Source organism: Anomalospiza imberbis, chromosome 3 (assembly GCF_031753505.1).
Source record: "Anomalospiza imberbis isolate Cuckoo-Finch-1a 21T00152 chromosome 3, ASM3175350v1, whole genome shotgun sequence".
Lineage (NCBI taxonomy): Eukaryota > Metazoa > Chordata > Aves > Passeriformes > Viduidae > Anomalospiza > Anomalospiza imberbis.
This window is the reverse complement of record NC_089683.1, coordinates 102,179,153-102,198,580: the sequence shown is the minus strand read 5'-3', so window position 1 is coordinate 102,198,580 and position 19,428 is coordinate 102,179,153. Positions and strand designations below refer to the sequence as shown.

Genomic DNA, 19,428 nt, shown 5'->3' with positions numbered 1-19,428 from the left:
AGGGTTCTATTTACATAGCTAATGAAGGTAATTTATGAGGAAAGAAAACATTTGAGACTCCCCAGCACAGTCAATTGACTTGAACTGTGGCGGAGCAGACAGCCAACTGCATTTAGAACCTCCTTTTTTCCTGGATAAAAGAAACGACAAAAAGACAATAATCCGTGGGATAATGTGACTTAAACCTCCCTGTGCCTCAATTCCCACTAAGCAGAGGCAATGAGTTCTCCATTCTGTATCCACTATTTAGTGTACTGACTTCTTCTAAGCAGGTAAAGGCAAAAGACATGGTTTGCCTTTGTTTGTTTATTTGAATTAATCTCAAAAAAAGAAGAGGGGTCATCAGACATGCTCAATATATGGACATTGGTCCTGTTTAGCCCGTTTCAGAGGAGGTCTCTGTTTGCTATTGAAGGTAATCAAGGGTTTACTGCAGACCAGTCTGAATTTGTCATTCCCAAGTTCAGGGAAATATTTGCTTCTCTAGTGAAAAATTAATTTCTCTACTTCTTTAAAGAAGTACAAGTATCCAGAGCAGTGCTTTGGGTGGCTGTGCTTACCTGCCTTGGCATTCCAGTGGTCCTCTGCTTTCTTGGCAGAACTGCTTATAAAAGACAATCTTTTATAAGAGAAAGGATACACTTGTTTCTCATCAAACCCATATATTGACATTTCCTGCCTGCTAAGCCTTTTGTTCTTGAACCATTGTTAAGGAAGAATATTTACAAAGTTAGGAGACAGTTTAAAGCTAGAGCCCGCATGGGGATCATGGGAGACTGTCTTTGAGGAAAAGATCCTGGTGTTTTGTCATGTTCAATCTGGGATGAGTCCCAGAAATACCAAGATACTGTAACAAATGTTTTTAGGAAGGAGTAGGTCTTCAGCTAGGCTGAGTACTCACAGTTTCAGCTGAGCTTTACAAGTTCACTGGATTTCGGCTTCCTATTCCTCTCCAAGACTTCAAATGGGAACACTAAAAGCTGCAAACCAAAGCTGACCTAAAGCAAAAACTATTCTGTGTCATACTATTCATATTCAGACCCAAAAAAAGCTATACAAAAATGTGAACCTCTAATTATGATCTGATTGTAATTAGAAGCAAATTGCACTCAAGAGTAGAAGCTGTAGAGGCTGTAGAAAACTTTTTTTGTAGACCTTTGGGTGGGCACGGGAGATTATCTAATAATGACATTTGGGCAATAAAATCAGAAATAATTCATCTTCTCTTCCTCACTAATAACTCCTTAATCACTCCTGGTCTTCCTGAGAATTTATGTGGTGAGATTCTGAAATTCATGCTTTGCTGTTTTTTCCTCCCTTTGCCACTTATGGTGTGGTGGAAGCTCTGGATTCTCATGCTGTTGCTGATCCAGTTGGTGAAGATCACATGGGCAGCATTCCCAGGGAGACCAGGTCACCCAGGAAATCAGCTTGGGAAAATCACTTCTCTTTTTTCATACGTCCTTGTTGCTCCTCCCCCCATTCCTGTATGTCTATCTCTCTCACACTAAAAAGAGGATGAAAAAAAGCTTTGAAGGCTTAAATATACTTGAGCTTTTATTGCCCTTTTTTTTTTTTTAATCTAGAAAAGCTTATGTTCACTCAAAATGGCAATTATTTGAGTCTAACTGGAATAATTTTATGTAGCTCCAATCTCATTGCTTGATCTCAATAATAAATGAACTTAAAAAATATTTTTGTTACTAAAAGAATTGTAGTTGTGCAGGCCAGATCATCAATCACGATTTCCTTTTGTGGGCCTAATGTGAACCTCATTTGATTTTGAGCAAAAGGTTAGCTGAAACATTAGCTCCTGTAACTTCATCTATGGCAGGGAAGGGAATGTGGCTCCTACAGACTTTTAAATCCTAGTTTTCAAGGTAAAGATTAACTGAGATTTACTTGTTAAATGAATTTACATTGCATTTAAATATAAAGAAAAGAATATATTTGTAATGTAGAAGTTCCAACCTTGATTAGGACCCCACTGAGCAAAGTGCTGTGCACATGCTCCAAGAAGGTTTTACTTTTCAGACAAATCAGCTCTTTGAACCTGTTTGTGGCAGCAGTTTTGGCAGAAGAGATGGAGCAGGGCTGGGAAGGAGGTATCTGCTGGGAGGGATAGTGGCAGCCTGTGCATTGATCCGCTACCTTGTCTGCGACTCTGTTCATGGCAGCCAGGCTGGCTTCAGAAAGTTCCTGTGCTGAACAGAGGGCAGATGCAGCAAGGAGGAAAGGGTCCTTCATCTCTGGAATAAATTAGCCATGGGAAATGTCAAACCTGAGTCCAAACAAGGGGTTATCAAACTGCAGTACGGATGGGAGAAGTGACTTTGCTGTGGTTGTGCAGAAACCCTGACACTTCCTGCCCAATTTGTGGCTCGATAGTGAAGGAATAAAACATGATTGAGGTTTGACTGAATAATTGTCTCTAGGACAGATTGCTTTTAGGACCATATGTTTGTCTGGGTAACTGAATAAAAATATCTTCATAGCCATCACTGAGCTTTTTTATAAAAGGAAAACAAAACTGAGATAAAAACCTGCCCAAAGAGGTATTGATCATACATCCTCACCCGGCAGCAGCACTTTCTGCCAAACATCCCTGCTCTTCTCCCTCTCCCTGGAGCTGCTTTCTCCTTTCACCTGCCAGCAGAGCAGCATGTACAATTGCTCCCTAACCCAGAGAAAATAGAGTCAGCTGAAATGTCTGGAGAAGTTTCATCCTAACTTGGAGAGACCTGAGGTAGGGAATAGTTGGGTGTGAGAAATGGAGGAGGCCCTCAGTGGGGATTGTGGGAGGAAAAGGTGATCCCTTTCCCTGCTCCCTGCAACCAAGTCAGAGTTTATGGCTGTGGAGTGACACCCCAATGAAAAGAATGCCAGTCAAAGCTGGATGCCAGTTTGGACCAGCTTGTGGATCAAACATGATGCAGAACTCTGTTGTGGTATTTGCCAGAGGTGTGCCAGTGCAGAGCTCCACTGATCCTGGCGAACCTGTGCACAGTTTGTGGCAAACACCCCTCAGCCCCTCTGTGGGAATGGCTGGGCACTGGGGGTTTGGGAGTCCTCTCACCTCCACATACCCCATACCCCCCAGGTATGGGGGGGTACCCACACACCACATACCCCCCAGGCCCTCTGGGTATTCAGGAACCCTCTCACCTCCCCACAGCTCTGGCTCCCAGGGATCCCACCTCAGCCTGCCCCTGAGCTGCTCTCTGGATCACTGAAGCTCTGCTTTCAAGTGGTTTCCCCTCTGGGTGCTTTAAATGCTCCCTTATCAACAGCTCCTGTGAAGATAAAAGTGTGCTCAGCACTGGGTGAAATCCCCAGCAGCTGACTGAAGTGGTGACAGCCTTAACCCAGGTCCTGCATCCTCTGGGCAGGCAGAGGTGGGCATGGCCTTTGGAATACCTGCACAGGTCCACACTGCAGTGCCTGGGAACACATCCAAAGCCAGTGATCATGGGGCTGTCAGGACACACCCGGTGTGCCTTTGGGCCAGGCCAGGAAGCTCTCTCCCAGGTGATTTCTTACTGTCTAACCTCCCTGGGACCATCCCAAGCAGCACTTTGCATGCAGCTATCCTGCTGAGGAAGCCAGCAGTGAAGCAGGCTTTTCCATGCCACCTGGCCTCCATGCCCAGGAATGTTCCCAGGCACTCTGGATTTACTAGTAGAGATGTAGCCTCAGAGGAAGAGATACAAACAGAGCTGTGGGTTTAGTTTGCTCCCATGGAATTTGGCCCTGGGCTTTGGAAGAAGAGGGTTTTGCTTGCCTGAAAATGCAGTGGGCTTATGAGGAACATGGAGCTGTGGGAAGAGAAGGAAGCAGGGAACAAGGTACACTTCTGTCAGGGCTCTGAGATGGGGCAGTGATATGACAGATCACTTTGGTATTGCTGCACCTGCATTTCTGTTTAATGCTCTAAGGTGGGTATAATTAGTGTTTTCCACACAAGTGAAGGAAAAGTTGCAGTTTCAGTAACCTGGGAAGAAACTAGAGGCTCTCTGCCCCTGAATCCCCATTTCTGGCTGGAAATCCTTGCCTTCCTTCAGCACAGCAGGGTGGCTGCAACCCTCCAAGCTGCAGGTGCCAAGCTCCAATTGCCCACTGGCTTAGCAAGGGTGAGACAGAAATTCCCTTCAGAGGGCCACACAGTTGGCTTGGAAGGGACCTTAAAGATCATCCAGCTCCAACCCCTGCCATGGACAGGGACGTGTCCCACTAAACCAGGCTGACCCAAGCCCAATCCAGCCTGGCCTTGAACACTTCCCCACAGTTAACTTGGGGTTTTCTTTTCCCCCTTAAGATGGGATTTGTTGCTGCAGTTTCTTCCACTTTTAGGATAGGAAATATTAAAAGAAGAGAAAAGCTCTAAAGAGTCCTCATTCAGGGAACTTATGTATCTTTTTCTGGTTTTCTTACATTGTTTATATCAAAGTATTGGTATTAGAAATACTTTTGTCAGTGGCAGGACTAATTAAGAGGTTGCCAGGAGAAATTATTCCCCTCTGGAAAAACACTGGAAAATACTATTTTTCTGAACACAATGGTGATAGTCCTGCTAACCTGCTGCTCTACTTAAAAATGTTAAAATTTCAAAAGCTTAAAAATTTAAATGATGTCCATGTGGCAGCTCAGGAGCCTCCTTTCCACATGGGGTTTTGGGAAAGCCACAGAGCAAATGGCATTCAGTTGGGATAGCAGTGATTTCACTTCATCTTTACAAGAATAAATCTTTGTTTTATCATATAAGTAGATATTCCTTTGGAAAGTTCATAGAAAAACTTTTTCATAGTTTTAGACCTGGAAAATTGAGCTTGTTTTATCTGAACATGCCCAATATTGTAAATGAATGAAGGGAAGAAAGGAAAAAATAATATTGACATATTATTTCAGTGGTGTATTTTTTAAATTTATCACAGTTCCTTAAAATTAATGTCTGACATTTTAGAAGTTGCTTAGGGGGAAAAAAAGATATACAAAACAGTCTACTTTGTTAAGTTTATTTTGTAAGGAAACTGTTTTCCCACCAGCTGCAGAAATATATGTCACATTCGATTGCACAACTTGGATTGCACAACTTCAATTTCCCACTAGTATGGAGAGAGCAGCCCTGATTTTCCAAGGATTTATTCACAAACTTGAGTTTCAGGTCCTCAGGATTCTTCCTAGGCTGTGTGAGCATCTGAACCAGGACTTATAGTTTGTTTAAAATTATTTAAGGTATTAATTTGGGGCTTGTGGTGGTCTTACTTCTTTCCTGATTCAAGTGCTGGCTGCCCTTTCTAACAGAGAGGAGCAGAAGGAACCTTGGGGTAGTTCCTTATTTGAAACCCTTTGGCTGTCAGGGCATATGCAGCAGTTTGGGATGTACAAAGGGAAGAAGAAAGCAAGGGAGACAGTCAAAGGTGCAAAAGAAATGAAGTTTATACCATGCTTCCCCAGCTCGTTTGTTTGTTTAGTGTTTTGATTTATTTGAAAGGAGTTTATTCCACAGCTGACTAAAGGAACGTATGCAATATTTAGTACACCCACCTGAAGTGGATGTGAATGTTTACTGAGCCTCTACACCTGAATACTGGAGAGGAAACAGAAAATGTAAGGAAGGGCAAATCTACAGTAACACAACACCAAGGCTGCCTAAGCCCAGGAAGAGAAAGCAGAATTGATGGGAATAATGGAGTTAGTAATTGGACAATGCTGCACATCATGGATGTTTTATGGCACTACTTTTCCAGACTAATCCTGAACAGACTGATGGATGTACTTACTTTAACAAGCACATAAATTGAGAGGAGATAGGCCACTGCAAATATCAGAAAAAAGCAGGAAGCTAAGGTGTGGTGAGGGAGGGCAGTTAAAGGTATTAAGGAATATAAAGGTTGGCCCAGGCTTTCCCAAAGTGCTGAGCAGACTGGCTGCGCAATGCCCATCCTGCAGTGGGGCCTGAAAAAAAGTAAAGGGAGGAGGTGATGGCAGAGCAAATGAGGGAATTCAGTGTGTCCCTCTCCTATGGAGACTGATCCAGGTTGGGAACAAATCTGTATGTGGATACCCTGACTGGTACCTTTATTATCCTGACCAAGGCTGTAAAAACCCTTCTCTCTTCTGTGTAGACTCTTACCACATCAGAGCTTTCCTCTGCAGTTGAATGGGATTATCATATTCCTTCTAGGATTTATGGGTTGCAGTAAGAACTTTGGACAAGGCACTGCAGGAATTTGTCAGGAAATTATTGGATAATAGGTTCAGTGTCAGGGTTTTAAAAAATGTCTCCATGAGCTGAGTATGGAACATCTCACTTGAAGTTTAGGGATTTTAACCCAAAGACTGTGTCTAACCTGCTTATGCATTGTTGAAAATCTGAGTGTGACCTCCACAGGTCTTTGGGCTCCTGTGTACCTCTCAGTAAAAATAGCCTTTTTCTGGTCCCTTGCCCCTTCTTTCGTTCTGTAAAATGGAGACAGTGGATATTCCTCCCCTTGGAGAGGAATGTGGAGGCTGACTATGACTCTGGACGCTATGACTCTATAACTTTAAGGCTACAGATGTTCTGAGGATAAACAGTACCTTGAAGCAGTTAAATGTGTGCTGCTAATAATTAGTCCCTGCAATCTGGAATGTGCTGGAGCGGACAAGAGCCTGGAAACAGTCATAGGATGCTGTTCTCCTAAGGCCCCTCCCAGCCAGTAGATTCTGTAGCACAAGCAAACAGGCTCCCAGACAGAAGTTCCATGGTGAGGTCTGAATGGGGACCTGTGCCCATTGGAGCCCCTCTGGAGGCTGGGAACAAGGGATGGGATTGAAAGCAGCTCGCAAAGGGCTTTGCTGCCAGCGCGAAGCAGGTGCAGCAGCTGATCACTTGTGCCCAGCACATGCCACTGAGCAGGCACAAATCTTCACTATTGCTCTCTGGAGTTCTGCCTACTCCTAAGAGGATATTTAAAAATTTGAATGATAATGACTTGAGCAAACATGACTCTACAGCAGAAAATAAAATTGTGAGCATTCACTATCAAAGGCAAAGAAGTGTTAAGAGAACAAGAACGTCCAATGATGCAATGTTTTTCGTCCTGCAACTGAGCACAGAAAACCTTTTCATATGCCCTAAATCTGCAGCTACAATAAGGCCTTCATACAGACAATCTGCTTAAACAGAACGTCATGCTTGCCTTTATTTTATTTTAATTGCAAAACATTATCCAGTTTCACTGCTAAAATATGCACTTCTTAAGGCAATATGCGTAACTTTATTTTATCCTCCATTTTGCTTGACGTCATCTCTGCAGCGATGAAATTATAAGCTCTTGAAGTGGACCATCTATGACGCAGCCATTTCCCTTTCTTGTGGGAGAACACCCTCACCTCATTGTCTTCCTAACAAGACTTATATAATTAAAAAATCCCACTTTGCTCCAAATCTTCTGACCAGAAGAGTTGGCATCCCTGTCTCTTCATTGCTTAAACATGTAAGCCTGTACCACCAAAACAAGTAGGAACTTTGCCACTGTCTTTGAGGCAAGACTGAGCCCTGGGATCCCAGATATTTGAGATTATTATTGGTATTAACCTAATATTTAACCCCAAGAAATTGCAGTGACTAACTCTTAGTGTCTTTACTTAAAGGTCTTGCAGGAACTTACAAGTAAGGGTCAGCATGATCATCCCATTTCCACGGTGGGAAAACCAAGGCACTGTAGAAAGTAAAAGGACACTCCTATTGCTGGGAAGAGAACTGGGATCTTCTGAATCAGCTCAGTGCCTACTGAATTGCCCTAGTCTGTGACTATTCCCACTGCATGGAATTAAATATGCATCAGTGGTGGCAGTACCTCAGAATCTGTCCAGTGATTGTTTGGTTGTTCTCCAGACTGTACCAAGGTGTTGTGGCATTTTCACCTCTTCATGATAAAAGCAACAGGTCAAATGCTGGATTTTGAAATCTGGAACTTCACAGCATCAAAGGAAAAGACATTAAAAAAAAGGTTATCATATTAGCCTCCCCTTTTCCTCTTTCATCAGTAATTTTATTACAAATTGTAGAAATTTATCTTGCAGTTTCAAAGCTGCACAGCCATGTGAACCGATTGCTGCAGCTTGTATTTGCAGATGTAACAGAGCTGGGAGCAACTGCTATTCTTCACTAGCAGTGGAGACATACTGGAAATTGAGAATATCCTGGGTCTGCATTGTATTTCCTGATAAATTCCAATTTCCCTGCCACTATGATGGAAAGCAAGCTGAGATTTGATGAATGAAATTGAGACTCGCTGTGAAACAGAGCAACAGCTTTGAAGAGCTGCCAGATTTCAGCAAAGGTGAATAAAAAAGAAATAGACATTTCTGAATAAGCTGCCTTTCCTCTCTTCAAAAACAAATCACCTTCTTGTAAATTACCTTCTCAGGTGAGAATCCATCCTTCACAGAACAGGAGACAGGCTGTGCAGCAGAGCCAGTTGATAGATGTTAAAAGACAAACCACCAAAAGGCAAACGTGTCTTTGGAAAACAGTATTAAGTAATATTTTAAAGAATGGCCACACATCATATTCACACAAATGCCAACAGGAAGCACAGCTCAGGAAAAGAAAAGCTTTCAGATAATCTCTACCCATTATGAAGGCAAAACCTCAACATCACTAACACATCTTAACTCATTTTCAGCCATCGCCCTGCTCACATTTGATGATGTACCGTGTATATGTTTCATACTTCAGCACAGGCTTTTATCAAGAGGTTTATTCACTAAAATGTGCAAAATCCATAAAAAAACCTCACTACCATTAATATTTCATATCTCACATACTTATCATATCCAGGGGACAGTGGTCTAAAGTGGGAATTCTCAAAAATGCTCTGCGTTGGTCACATGGGGCTGCTGGTGCCAGTAGTAAAATGTTGAGTATCACTGTGCACAGAGCGATGGGAGTGTTTCTGCAGGCTTGTGTCTCTAACTAGACCAGAATTTAGGCCATTTTGTTAAGGATTGCGAGCTGTGGTCACAGACCCCAGGGAGCCTTTCTCATCTAGGTCCTCCAGCTGAAGTCTCCTGCCCACAGCCACCAGTAGTGCTGATTGCAGCGTAACCAAGTTGAAAAAAAAGACACTACATTGTGGCACTGTATAAATATGATTTTGTACTGGACTTGTAAGAAAAAATTCTGAGGGAAGAAAATATTTTCTTCTTTCCTGTCTACCCTGAAAAAAAGAACTCTCACCTTGTTGTAAAACAACATATCCTTATTTGGATACTTTTCCACCCTTTTACTAAGAAAACCCAACAACACCTGAAGTTGATATCTATCAGCTGTGTTTGGGTCCTAGCAAGGAACACCTGGATCTGCAACATTAGCAGCAGGTGCCACTAATTGAGTACTTACTGGCTAAACACCTGCAAAAAAAAAAAACAAAACCAAAAAAAACCAAAAAAAAACCCCACAAACAAACAAACAAACAAAAAAACCAAACAAACCAAAAAAAAAACCAAAAAAAAAGGAGTGCATGTGGTAAAGAAGAAAGAAATGTATTGGTGTCGTTTGGTGGGGGAGAAGTGAAATTTCACAAAGGAGATTAACAAATATGCACAGTCAGCTTTACTAACACAGATCTTTTCAGTGTAAATGGTGGTTTCTTCTCTGGCAGGGCTTGGGCTGAAGAGCAGGACTGCTCTTGAAATAACTCTGTAAAATGCAATGACACTGTGGGAGCCCACCTGGATGGGGCTGGATATTTAGCTGATGTACCACTCAACTCATTTTCACAGAGATTGTGAGGAATTTCAGCTGCAGGAAATGCAGGGGTTGAGCTTTAATTTCTTTATCTCAAGTGTGGTGCTGCTAGGAGTGGGAAGGGGACAAGGGCTCATTTGTGGAGCTGGGAGTCTGGGTGGGCACATCCAGGCATGTTTGCCTCCAATTCATTATGCCTAAATACACCTGTCTCTAATTCTCTCTGTAATCATGAAGATGCTTCTCAGCTGGTGAGCTCAGGTGTGCTGGTGCTGGGGTGGAGCAGGCCTGAACACAAGGCAGAATTTAGTCAGTTTTTGTGTTGAGGAGATGCAGACCACAACCAAACCTTTGGGGATAATGCTTTTTAGCCTTGTCTTCCATATTCCAGGATACTGCCTCAATGGAGCTGGACCTGCCTTGGTGAGAAATCTTTCTGTGGGGAAGGTGGGGAGTCATGGCTGAGGTTCTGGTGTGGGTAGGTGCCAGTGAATGTGTTATAGGTGTTTTAGTATTCTTTTTTGAGGCCTCAAGGAAACAGATGGGAAGGCAGAGTTGCTGCCCCAGCAGCTTCAGATCAAAATAGATTGAGACATGACAAAGTATAAGAGCAAGGTGTTTTATGGCCAAGAGAAGTGTCTAAAAGCTTATTTATACTTAAAATCAGAGAGGGGCAAGCCTACAAGACCCTATTGATATCAGATCAGAGTGCATGTAGGCCTTCAGAGCAACCACAAACACGTTTCTCCCTTCTAAGGCTCATTATTCTAATATAGGGAGCTCCTGGAGATAACACTGTGCTGGGTATACAGTAGAGCCTATGCTCCAGGTACAGGGAGTAAGTGTTGAGGCAAGAAATGACTTTTTCCTGGCATGACCCACTAAGATTGAACTGGAATGGCAATTAGAAGTTGAAGTGCTCATTTAATGTCAGTGATGTGTAAACTATGTTGCCATTGTTATTTTAGTGCTGATTTACATAATTGGCATACCCTGAAGTCACACTGCACGAACTTTCAGTTCTTGCTGAAGACTTGCAGGAAGTCATAAAATTAAACATTATCTGCCCTGGAATGCAAGGGAAAAGAATTCAACTTTTGAGGGATTTCACCTTGCTCTGTATCCCCTCTCCCCACTCTGTGCACGGCAGCCAGTGAAAATCAGGTTAGCAAGTGTTGGGAGCTGTTGGCATGAAGGAGGTTTAGCAGCTCTTTAATTACTCTGGTTCAGTTCTGGGGTGGTTTGTTTTGCTGGTATGTACTTCCCTGGGTGAGCTCCTCATCCTGCAGGGATGTTTCACAGGAATGGCTAGAGTTGTGATAGGGAAGCTCAAATGGGCTGAATTGCTGTCTCAAATGGGTGTTCTTTCTGCACTAAGAAGTTATAAGATGGAGGGAAAAGGCCTTTCCCAAAGGAGGAGCTGGTAGTGGAGCCATCTCAGTTGCTATTTCTTTAAGTTCTCCTCTGCAGTAATTCAAGGTGTCACAGGCTGGCCGTGTCTTTTGCAAATGAAGCCCCTGAGAGATATTGGGAAGAGGAGATGGAGCACAGAGCACTTCCCTTGCCGGGAAGGCACCAGGACCCCGACTAATGATGGTGTGCCGATGACTTTGGCTTTGATGAGAACCCTAAATTGCTAGGTATTGCATACCTATGTAAGGTCTTGGCCCTACCGCAGAGCCCAGCAGACAAAAAAGAGATAGGGCAAAGGACACAGCCCTGCTTGCGAGTTACTCGTTGTATCAGGAGATTTGCCAGCGTCAGGAAAGGGATCGAGGGATGCAGCTGGGACTGGGAGCACAATCGCGCTGGGCATGGACCCGCTTTCTCCACCCGTGCCACCGCCGTCCTGGTCCATGGGCGATGCCACAAGCTGTTGAGGCTGCAGCCCGGGGAGCACCGGCGTGGGCACGGGTGGGCCCCGATCCCGCGGGGAGTGCGGCTCAGCCCGGGGGCAGGTGCGGGGCCGCGGGCGGGCGGTTCGCACCGGGGCTGCCGTTCCGGGCCGGGCGATCTGCCGCCGTTCCACCACTGGAGGGCAGCCACATCTTAAAAAAAACCACCCAGCCCAACCCCTCCGCCGCCCGCACGGGGCTGAGCCCGCATCGGATGAGCCGGGGCAGCGCAGCGGGAGGAGACTTCTCCCGAGTCCGGGCGCTTCTCTTTCGAAGAGGAGAGCGAGGAAACCCCCAGCTTTCCAGCCCTCGCCCCAGGCTCGGGCAGCGAGCTTCACGCTCGGGGGTTGGGGGGATGGGGTGGGGGGGGGGGAGAGAAAAATAAATAAGTACATATACGCATTATTTAAGTAGTTCTAAAGCACCGGGATTCTGCCGGTACCTTACGTGACCTTCGCACCTTACCACCCCGGCAGTCCGGGCCACGGTGTTAATCCGATTTGCGGCGGCGGAGCGCTCGGGCTTTACAATGGGTTATTGTTCGACCCGGCCCGGTCCCGCTCCGCCGCTGCCGCCCGGAGCGGGACGCGGGACCGGGCGCGCCGGAGGTCTTCCCGCATCGGATCAGCCACCGGTACCACAGTTTAACGGGACAGCCGCCCGCCCCATCCCTCGCCGTGGCGGCACTACAACCCGGGCGCGGGCGGCAGCCGCGGCGAGGGAGGGAGCGGGCGAGGGAGGAGGGAGGGAAGGAGTGAGGGAGGCGGCGTCTCCTTTAAAAGCCGTGCGGGGCCGCAGCCCGCTCCCACAGGGCTGCTGTGATTGGCGCGGGCCCCCGAGCCTCCGGGGTCGTGACATCGCCGCGCAACAAAAAGCCCCGGCGGCGGCGGCGGGCGGCCACCCCCGGCCATGGTGCGGTGCGGGGCCGGCGGGGAGCCCGGCGCGGTGCCCTAGCGTGGCCGCTCCACGCGGGACGGCAGCGGGCGGCTCCCCACCCCCTTTTTTTTTTTTTTTTTTTTTTCTTTTTATTTACCCTCCTCCCTCCTTTTTTCCTTTCTTTTTTAAGGGAGCGGAGACAAGTCAAGCTTCATCTTGATGTTGCTGCGGGAGTGTCGGTAAATGTCCATCTGTCTGATGAGCGTGATGCAAAGGACATTTTTGAAAAGGAGCCTTTTAACTCCGTAGACACGTAGGGACCCATTCACGGGCAGGCACACACACGCGAGGAGGAGGAAGAAGAAGAAGCAACTTCACGATCGCTGCTTTTAAAAGGGAGAAGCTTTTTCCCTGGCTGGGACTTGCATTCTACCTCCTCAACCAGCTGCTAAAAGTATGTTTCCGAGGCGGACTGCACTTCAGGGAACTTCTGTTTTCTGCTCGGCAGCTGTAGAGGAGCAGCAGCGAAGTTTGGAGTAACACCAAGTGATGCGGGAAAAACACCCCGAGAGCAGAACACCCTCCTGCAGACACAACCCCTGCTGCTGCACACAGGTATAGCTCCGGCGGTCGCAGACCCGCTGAAAGTCTTCTCCGCAGGATGACTCCGTGGGCCACGGCGGAGGTGCTAGCGCACTGGAAGAGAGAGGGGGGACGGGACACTAATCATAACTATTATTACTATTATAATAATCCAGCCCAAAGTTTCACGGGGGAGAATGTCATCCTGTGGGTTTGGCTAAGGACGTAGCAGGATATGTACTTTCCTCCTTCTCCTTTTTCCACTCCGCTTAGGGAAAACAGCTCTCCTTTTCCCTCCGCTGAGGGAAGCCGCTGCCCCGCCGCGGGGGAAGCGGACCCGGCCCTGAGGCCCCGCGGCTCGGCTCAGCGGGGTGTGTGGGGGGAAGCCCAGGGGTCGGGACGGGAGCGCAGGGGGGGAGCTGGCTTTGCTGGGCAGCCGCCCCTTCCCTTCCCGGTGAGCGGTGGCGGCGGGAGGCCCGGCCCGGCGCACACCTGCGCCCCGGCCCCGGCGGTGCCCCCGGCCGCGTCCCCTCCTCCCCTTCACCTCCGCGCTCCTTTGTTGCGGAGCGCCCCGCTCCGCTCCCCCGTCCCGCCTCGCTCCCTTTGATCTCCTGCCACGGGGATTTCGGTGCCGCTGCGCACCTGAAGCGGCCCCTCGGGGGGCTCCGCCGGCCGGTCCGCGGCGGGGGCTTCGCTGGCCATGGCCCGACGCCGGGGTGGGTCCCACCTGCGGACCGTCCCCGCCCGTACCCCCCCCTCCCCCGGCGCGGTGTCCGCGCTGACTGGCTCCCATCGCCTCCTCCTCCTCCTCCGCGCAGGTTGATCATGGTTGCCGTGACCCGCTCGCTCCTGGCGCTGCTGCTCTGCCAGGCGCTGCTGGGCGGCGCGGCCGGGCTCATGCCGGAGGTGGGTCGGCGGCGCTTCAGCGAGCCGGGCCGCGCCGCCTCGGCCGCGCAGCGCCCCGAGGACCTGCTCAGCGAGTTCGAGCTGCGCCTGCTCCACATGTTCGGGCTGAAGCGGCGGCCCAGCCCCGGCAAGGACGTCGTCATCCCGCCCTACATGCTGGACCTCTACCGCCTGCACGCGGGGCAGCAGCTGGGGCAGCCGGCGGCGCTGGGCTTCCCGCTGGAGCGGGCGGCCAGCCGCGCCAACACCGTCCGCAGCTTCCACCACGAAGGTACGGGTGGGGGCTCCGCGGGCTGCGGGAGCGGAGGGGAGGGCAGGGCCGGAGGAGGAGCGGGGGGCGGATTCCTCCCGCCAGTACCGCGGGGTTCGCACAGTGCATCTCCCGGCCGGCTGCGCTGCCCGATGGGCACTGCTGCGGAGCTCTTGCTCTGCCAACTCCCTTCTCCCCACTCTCCGTCTGTCGGGGCGCTCCCGGGACTTTTCCCGCTAAACCAGCGCGACTCCGCGTTAAGCGTTCCCGCAGGTCACTACTCTCCTGCGAGGCTAGAAAGCAGGGAAAGCTCCCTAATGCGTGGCTGAGCCCGGCCGCTGCGGAGGTTTCTAATCCCTGTCTAATCCCCGTGAGAGATCAGTGAAACAGTCAGTCGCGACATCCTCGGGGGCTGCCGTCGAGGAGCGCTACAGCCAGACCCTCCCGGGCTCGCTGTGCCCATGCTAACCAAAGCCCCGTGGCCGCGCTTGACTCTCACCTGCGAGGCCTCCAGTAGCGCCTCTGCGGCACCTCCCCGCCCCGCCTGCAGTCCCCCGAGGCAGAGATTCTCTGGGACAGACCCTCGCTCAGCAGTCGGGGGCGTTTCCCGGCTCCCGCGGCCGAAGCAGCGGCTGTGGCATTACCCGGGCCCGCGGAGCCGGTGGGGCGCGTGTCGCTCACGTGCTTTTTTGGGAAGCGTTTCCCCAGGTTGTAATTGCTCCTGGCTGCGGCTCTCCGGTGCTGCCATGCAGTGGCTCGGCTGCAAAAGTAATGAAAACGCATTTCCCCCCTGTTTTTAGAGCGAAACTGTGTCAAGAAAAGATATAAATTAGTTTTTAAGTTTCTAAAAGGAGGTGGCCTCTGAGAAGCGAATGTGCTGCTTAGTGGAAAACCTTATGGTGACAATGATGAATGGTGAAATCTAACCTCTCCTCATCCACCTTTTCCTACACGGGAAGTAAAAACCTGGCAGTTAATGGGGAAAAGCCAGCACGTGGGTCATTCATGTTAAACCCAAGGATTGTGGGCAAGGGGCTGAGTGAGAGAGGAGTTGAAAGGGCAAAGTTGATAAGTTTTAGGCAAATGTAAAAATCTGCAGTTTGAAGTAGTCATACAATTACAGCAAAAGCTGATTTTGTTAGAAAATTAGTGTTATAATTCTTTAAAAATTTAAAAATTTGGAAGAAAATCAGGGTGTCTCCCATTTTTTTCACTGAGTTCTCACTGCTTTCGTGATTTCTTGAGAGCAGAAGTTTGTCTTGTGACCATTCAAAAATATCTGCATATTAGCAAATACTGGTCTGGTCCTGAAGTACCATAAGGCTGAGATTTACCTTATGCAAAAATTTGTACTGGACTCAGAGGGGAATGGTTACATGACTAAGAATTGCTAATAGCAGTTATGACTCCCCCTTAGAAAGATAGTTTTTCCCCCTTCAGTATGTTTAGCAGTGAAGTTAAAAACCATGAGGAAGTTTTATTTTGGGAAATACTTATAACTTCTTAATGTCTGTAGCAACAATGTACTTAGCAACCTTAGGTATATTGTACTCCTTCTGAAGCTCCATTCTGTTGTTACTCAAAGGTGGGAATGGCCTGGAGTTTACCGACTCCTTGAATGTTTGGTTTTGGTGGTTTTATAAGCTTCTTGTTTGGAGGTGACTTTGTTTCATTATCTCTTTTCCATCCACCCTTATTTCAGCAGTTGAATCTTCCTGCTGCTGTTTATGGCCCTTTTGGGAAAATACTCTGGGGTGTGCTTCATAAAGTACCGTTATGGATGCTGATTTTCCTGTCTCTAATTAAACACACAAAAATCCATACATTAAGATTTTTAGGTCACCTAAATTGCAGAGTAATGTTTTTCAGAATGGAGTATAAGGGATTGATGTTAGACCTGTATTCTTAGGAAAAAAAAATCAGTAATGCAACAGTTACCCAAAGTCCTCCACAAGTTTTAATAATTCCCCAGTGCTTGAGTGTTTTATTCATGTCCTTGAAGTCCAAACTAATGCTGTATAGTTCTTGCTTCTAATGATAACTACCTGGAAGGCAAAGGCCACAAGGATCCAATCCAAATGTGTAACAATGAATTAAGCATTTTTAACTTCATGCTATACATGCTTGCACGCACAAACAAACAAGGGACACAGTATTTTCTGCCTAAAAGTCTTCCAGGTCTTGTGTGTCACATGTGGTAGCTGTCATTTGAAAGCTGCAGTCTTAAGGGATTTGTTTGTCTCAGTTTCTGATGTTTTCCTTTCTTCTCTTTTTTTATTTTCCCCGTTTAAACAAATTAGAAGTTTTGGAAGAACTGCCAGAAACGAGTGGGAAAACAGCACGGCGTTTCTTCTTTAATTTAACTTCCATCCCTCATGAGGAGTCTATCACCTCAGCTGAACTCCAGATTTTTCGGAAACAGGTGCACGGAGCCTTTGAGAACAACAGCAGCTACCATCACCGTATTAATATTTATGAAATTATAAAGCCAGCCACAGCCACCTCTAAGGACCCTGTCACAAGACTTTTGGACACCAGGTTGGTGCATCATAATGCAAGTAAATGGGAAAGTTTTGATGTAACGCCAGCTGTTTTGAGGTGGATTGCACATGGACAACCTAATCATGGGTTTGTGGTAGAGGTGGTTCACTTGGACAAAGAGAACAGTGCCTCCAAGAGGCACGTTAGGATTAGCAGGTCTTTACATCAGGATGAAGATAGCTGGTCTCAGCTCAGGCCATTGTTAGTGACGTTTGGGCATGATGGCAAGGGACACCCGCTCCATAAAAGAGAAAAGCGTCAAGCGAAACACAAACAGCGTAAACGCCACAAATACAGTTGCAAAAGGCATCCGTTATATGTGGACTTCAATGATGTGGGGTGGAATGACTGGATTGTTGCCCCGCCGGGGTATAGTGCCTTTTACTGCCATGGGGAATGTCCTTTTCCACTGGCAGATCATCTAAACTCAACAAACCATGCCATTGTTCAGACTTTGGTCAATTCAGTGAATTCCAAAATCCCCAAGGCTTGCTGTGTGCCGACAGAACTGAGTGCTATTTCCATGCTCTACCTTGATGAAAATGAAAAAGTTGTATTAAAGAACTATCAAGATATGGTTGTGGAGGGTTGTGGGTGCCGCTAACACAGCAAATATATTAGACAAATGCAAAAAAAAAAAAAATAGATGACACTTTAATATTTCCCAATGAAGACTTTATTTATGTAATGAAATGGAAAGAAAAAAAAACACAACTATTTTGAAAATATATTTATGTCTACGAAAAAGTTGGGAAAACAAATATTTTAATCAGAGAAATATTCCTTTAAAGATTTTAAATGTATTTTAGTTGTACATTTTATATGGGTTTAACCCCCAGCACATGAAGTATAATGGTCAGATTCTTATTTTGTATTTATTTACTATTATAACCACTTTTTAGAAGAATAGCTAATTTGTATTTATATGTAATCAAAAAAGAAAAAAATATAGGGTTTGTACATAATTTTCCAAAATTGTAGCTGTTTCAATTGTGTGTATTTAAGTTGAAAAGAATACATGGAAGGTTACTATGGCAAAGTGCATAGCACATTTGCCTTCTGCTGTGCTACTGTTAAGGTCACAAGTTCAAGTCCAGAAAAAAGTGGATAATCCACTCTGCTGACTTTCAAGATTATATTGTACAATTCTCAGGAATGCTGCAGGGTGGGCTGTCCAATCCATGAGAACTGGCATCCTCTTTAGGTGGAACATTTGGCTAAGAACCAGACGTTGCTGATCTAGTATAAATACTGCTATTCCCAACTAATTTGCAGTGTGACTATAAGGGCCAATAGAAATCCTATGGGAGTTGGGGGTGGGGAATACTGAATCCTTTCTTAGACCTACAGAAAAGTGAATGCTTGATGTTTCCTTTAAAAGTCCTTCCTTTAAAAGTCCTGGCCAAATATAAAATAATAAAAACTAAAATGTCATCTTTTTTTTTTTGTGATTATCTATGCTAAAGAGGAATACTTACCTAATTTGTACCAGCCCTTGTCTTTAACAGTTGGAAAAGCCTTGCATACTTCCTCACCTCAGATGAGAGCTCACTTCTGTGGAGTGTTACAGTGAAATTAATCTGCAATTTTTGCTCTACATGCAGTAAGCTGTTGCCATATGCAGCCTCCTCTCTAACCTCAGCTGATGGTTTTGCTGTTTGGCAGATTAGCCTCTCTTCATTTCCAGGGTTTTGTGTTGGAAACTTTTTTTTTCCCCTTCCCAAATGTTTAAATCTATTTCAGATAATAAACCATAGAATTCTGATATTTCTTTCTGAGAAGTCCAGTCTGTAAGAAAAAATGGTTCACTTGTGCAGTCATCACAACTTGTGCTTGCATCATCTTACTGGTTTTTAAACCCTTCATGTAAAGGGCAAAATTGTGATTTGCAGTAGGCAAACAGCATTAAAGCTGATACTGATTGTGCTCGTTGTGTGTTCCACACCTGGTGTGGCAGGCAGAGCCTGGGGGCATTGTGTGAAAGTTGTGCTGAAACAGGAGAGCAGGAAAGGAGCTTAAATGGGCTTCTTGGTCATCCCCTCAAGCTCTGTTGTGGGTCCAGTTCTGGATTTGGTGAACTGTGGCTACACTTCCTGAAGCCATGTATGCAATGGGCCCTGTTGGGACCTCTCTAAGTCAGCTGTGGGAATCTCTGATTTGGGCCTCCTGATGTTTTGTTAATGAACCTCTTTTTTTGTCCTGGCCCTCCCCAAACTCCTCCTTTTTTACCAGAATCATCTGGGTTGCAGCAATAATTCTAACTAGATGGGTTGATCAGAGGCTAACTTGATGATGTCTTACAGGTTCTCTTGTAGACCAGTCCTTTACGGCTGTTCATCACAAAGAGCAGAGGGTACAGAGGATAGGAGAGAAAAACTAATTACATGTTGACTGCTTCCATTTTTTTTTTCTTGTGAGCTTAAAAATCTCTTGGGCTATAAGGCTCTGTGGTGAGATAAAACTGATGAATTTCTTTGCACCAGCAGTGCTTTTAACAGCTGTCAGAGAACAATCCATCACTCTGCAGTTAGGCTCTTCTTAATTTTGAGCGGTAGCTATGTTAGTCATGCTGACACTACATAGCAACCTGTGGGCTGGCTGAGTGGACAATCTCCAGGTGCCTTTTCAAAGCACTGGTGCTG

At 46.5% G+C, this 19,428-nt stretch overlaps 1 protein-coding gene and 2 long non-coding RNA genes across 11 annotated transcripts in view; 2 read left to right on the top strand and 1 right to left on the bottom strand.

Annotated features, from left to right (window-relative positions):
- Positions 1 to 19,428, top strand: part of BMP2 (bone morphogenetic protein 2) — a 260,500-nt gene that overhangs the window by 170,021 nt on the left and 71,051 nt on the right. For 2 of the 9 annotated variants that reach the window (XM_068186097.1, XM_068186095.1), the window contains exons 3-5: positions 12,698 to 13,122; positions 13,908 to 14,266; positions 16,546 to 18,220. In XM_068186097.1, coding sequence (XP_068042198.1) covers positions 13,915 to 14,266; positions 16,546 to 17,390 — 1,197 coding nt within the window. In that variant the 5' untranslated portion in view covers positions 12,698 to 13,122; positions 13,908 to 13,914 and the 3' untranslated portion in view covers positions 17,391 to 18,220. Of the gene's footprint in view, positions 1 to 8,013; positions 8,328 to 11,114; positions 11,377 to 12,088; positions 12,544 to 12,590; positions 13,123 to 13,907; positions 14,267 to 16,545; positions 18,221 to 19,428 lie in introns of those variants that run through there. The other 7 variants (XM_068186101.1, XM_068186102.1, XR_010997731.1 and 4 more) reach the window with 5 other exon arrangements.
- On the top strand, positions 1,529 to 2,425 carry LOC137469977 (uncharacterized). The gene is made up of 2 exons (XR_010996847.1): positions 1,529 to 2,020; positions 2,182 to 2,425. It is a non-coding gene; the product is annotated as an uncharacterized lncRNA (long non-coding RNA).
- On the bottom strand, positions 12,704 to 13,901 carry LOC137471638 (uncharacterized). The gene is made up of 2 exons (XR_010997741.1): positions 13,732 to 13,901; positions 12,704 to 13,203 (listed from the first exon to the last, which is right to left on the bottom strand). It is a non-coding gene; the product is annotated as an uncharacterized lncRNA (long non-coding RNA).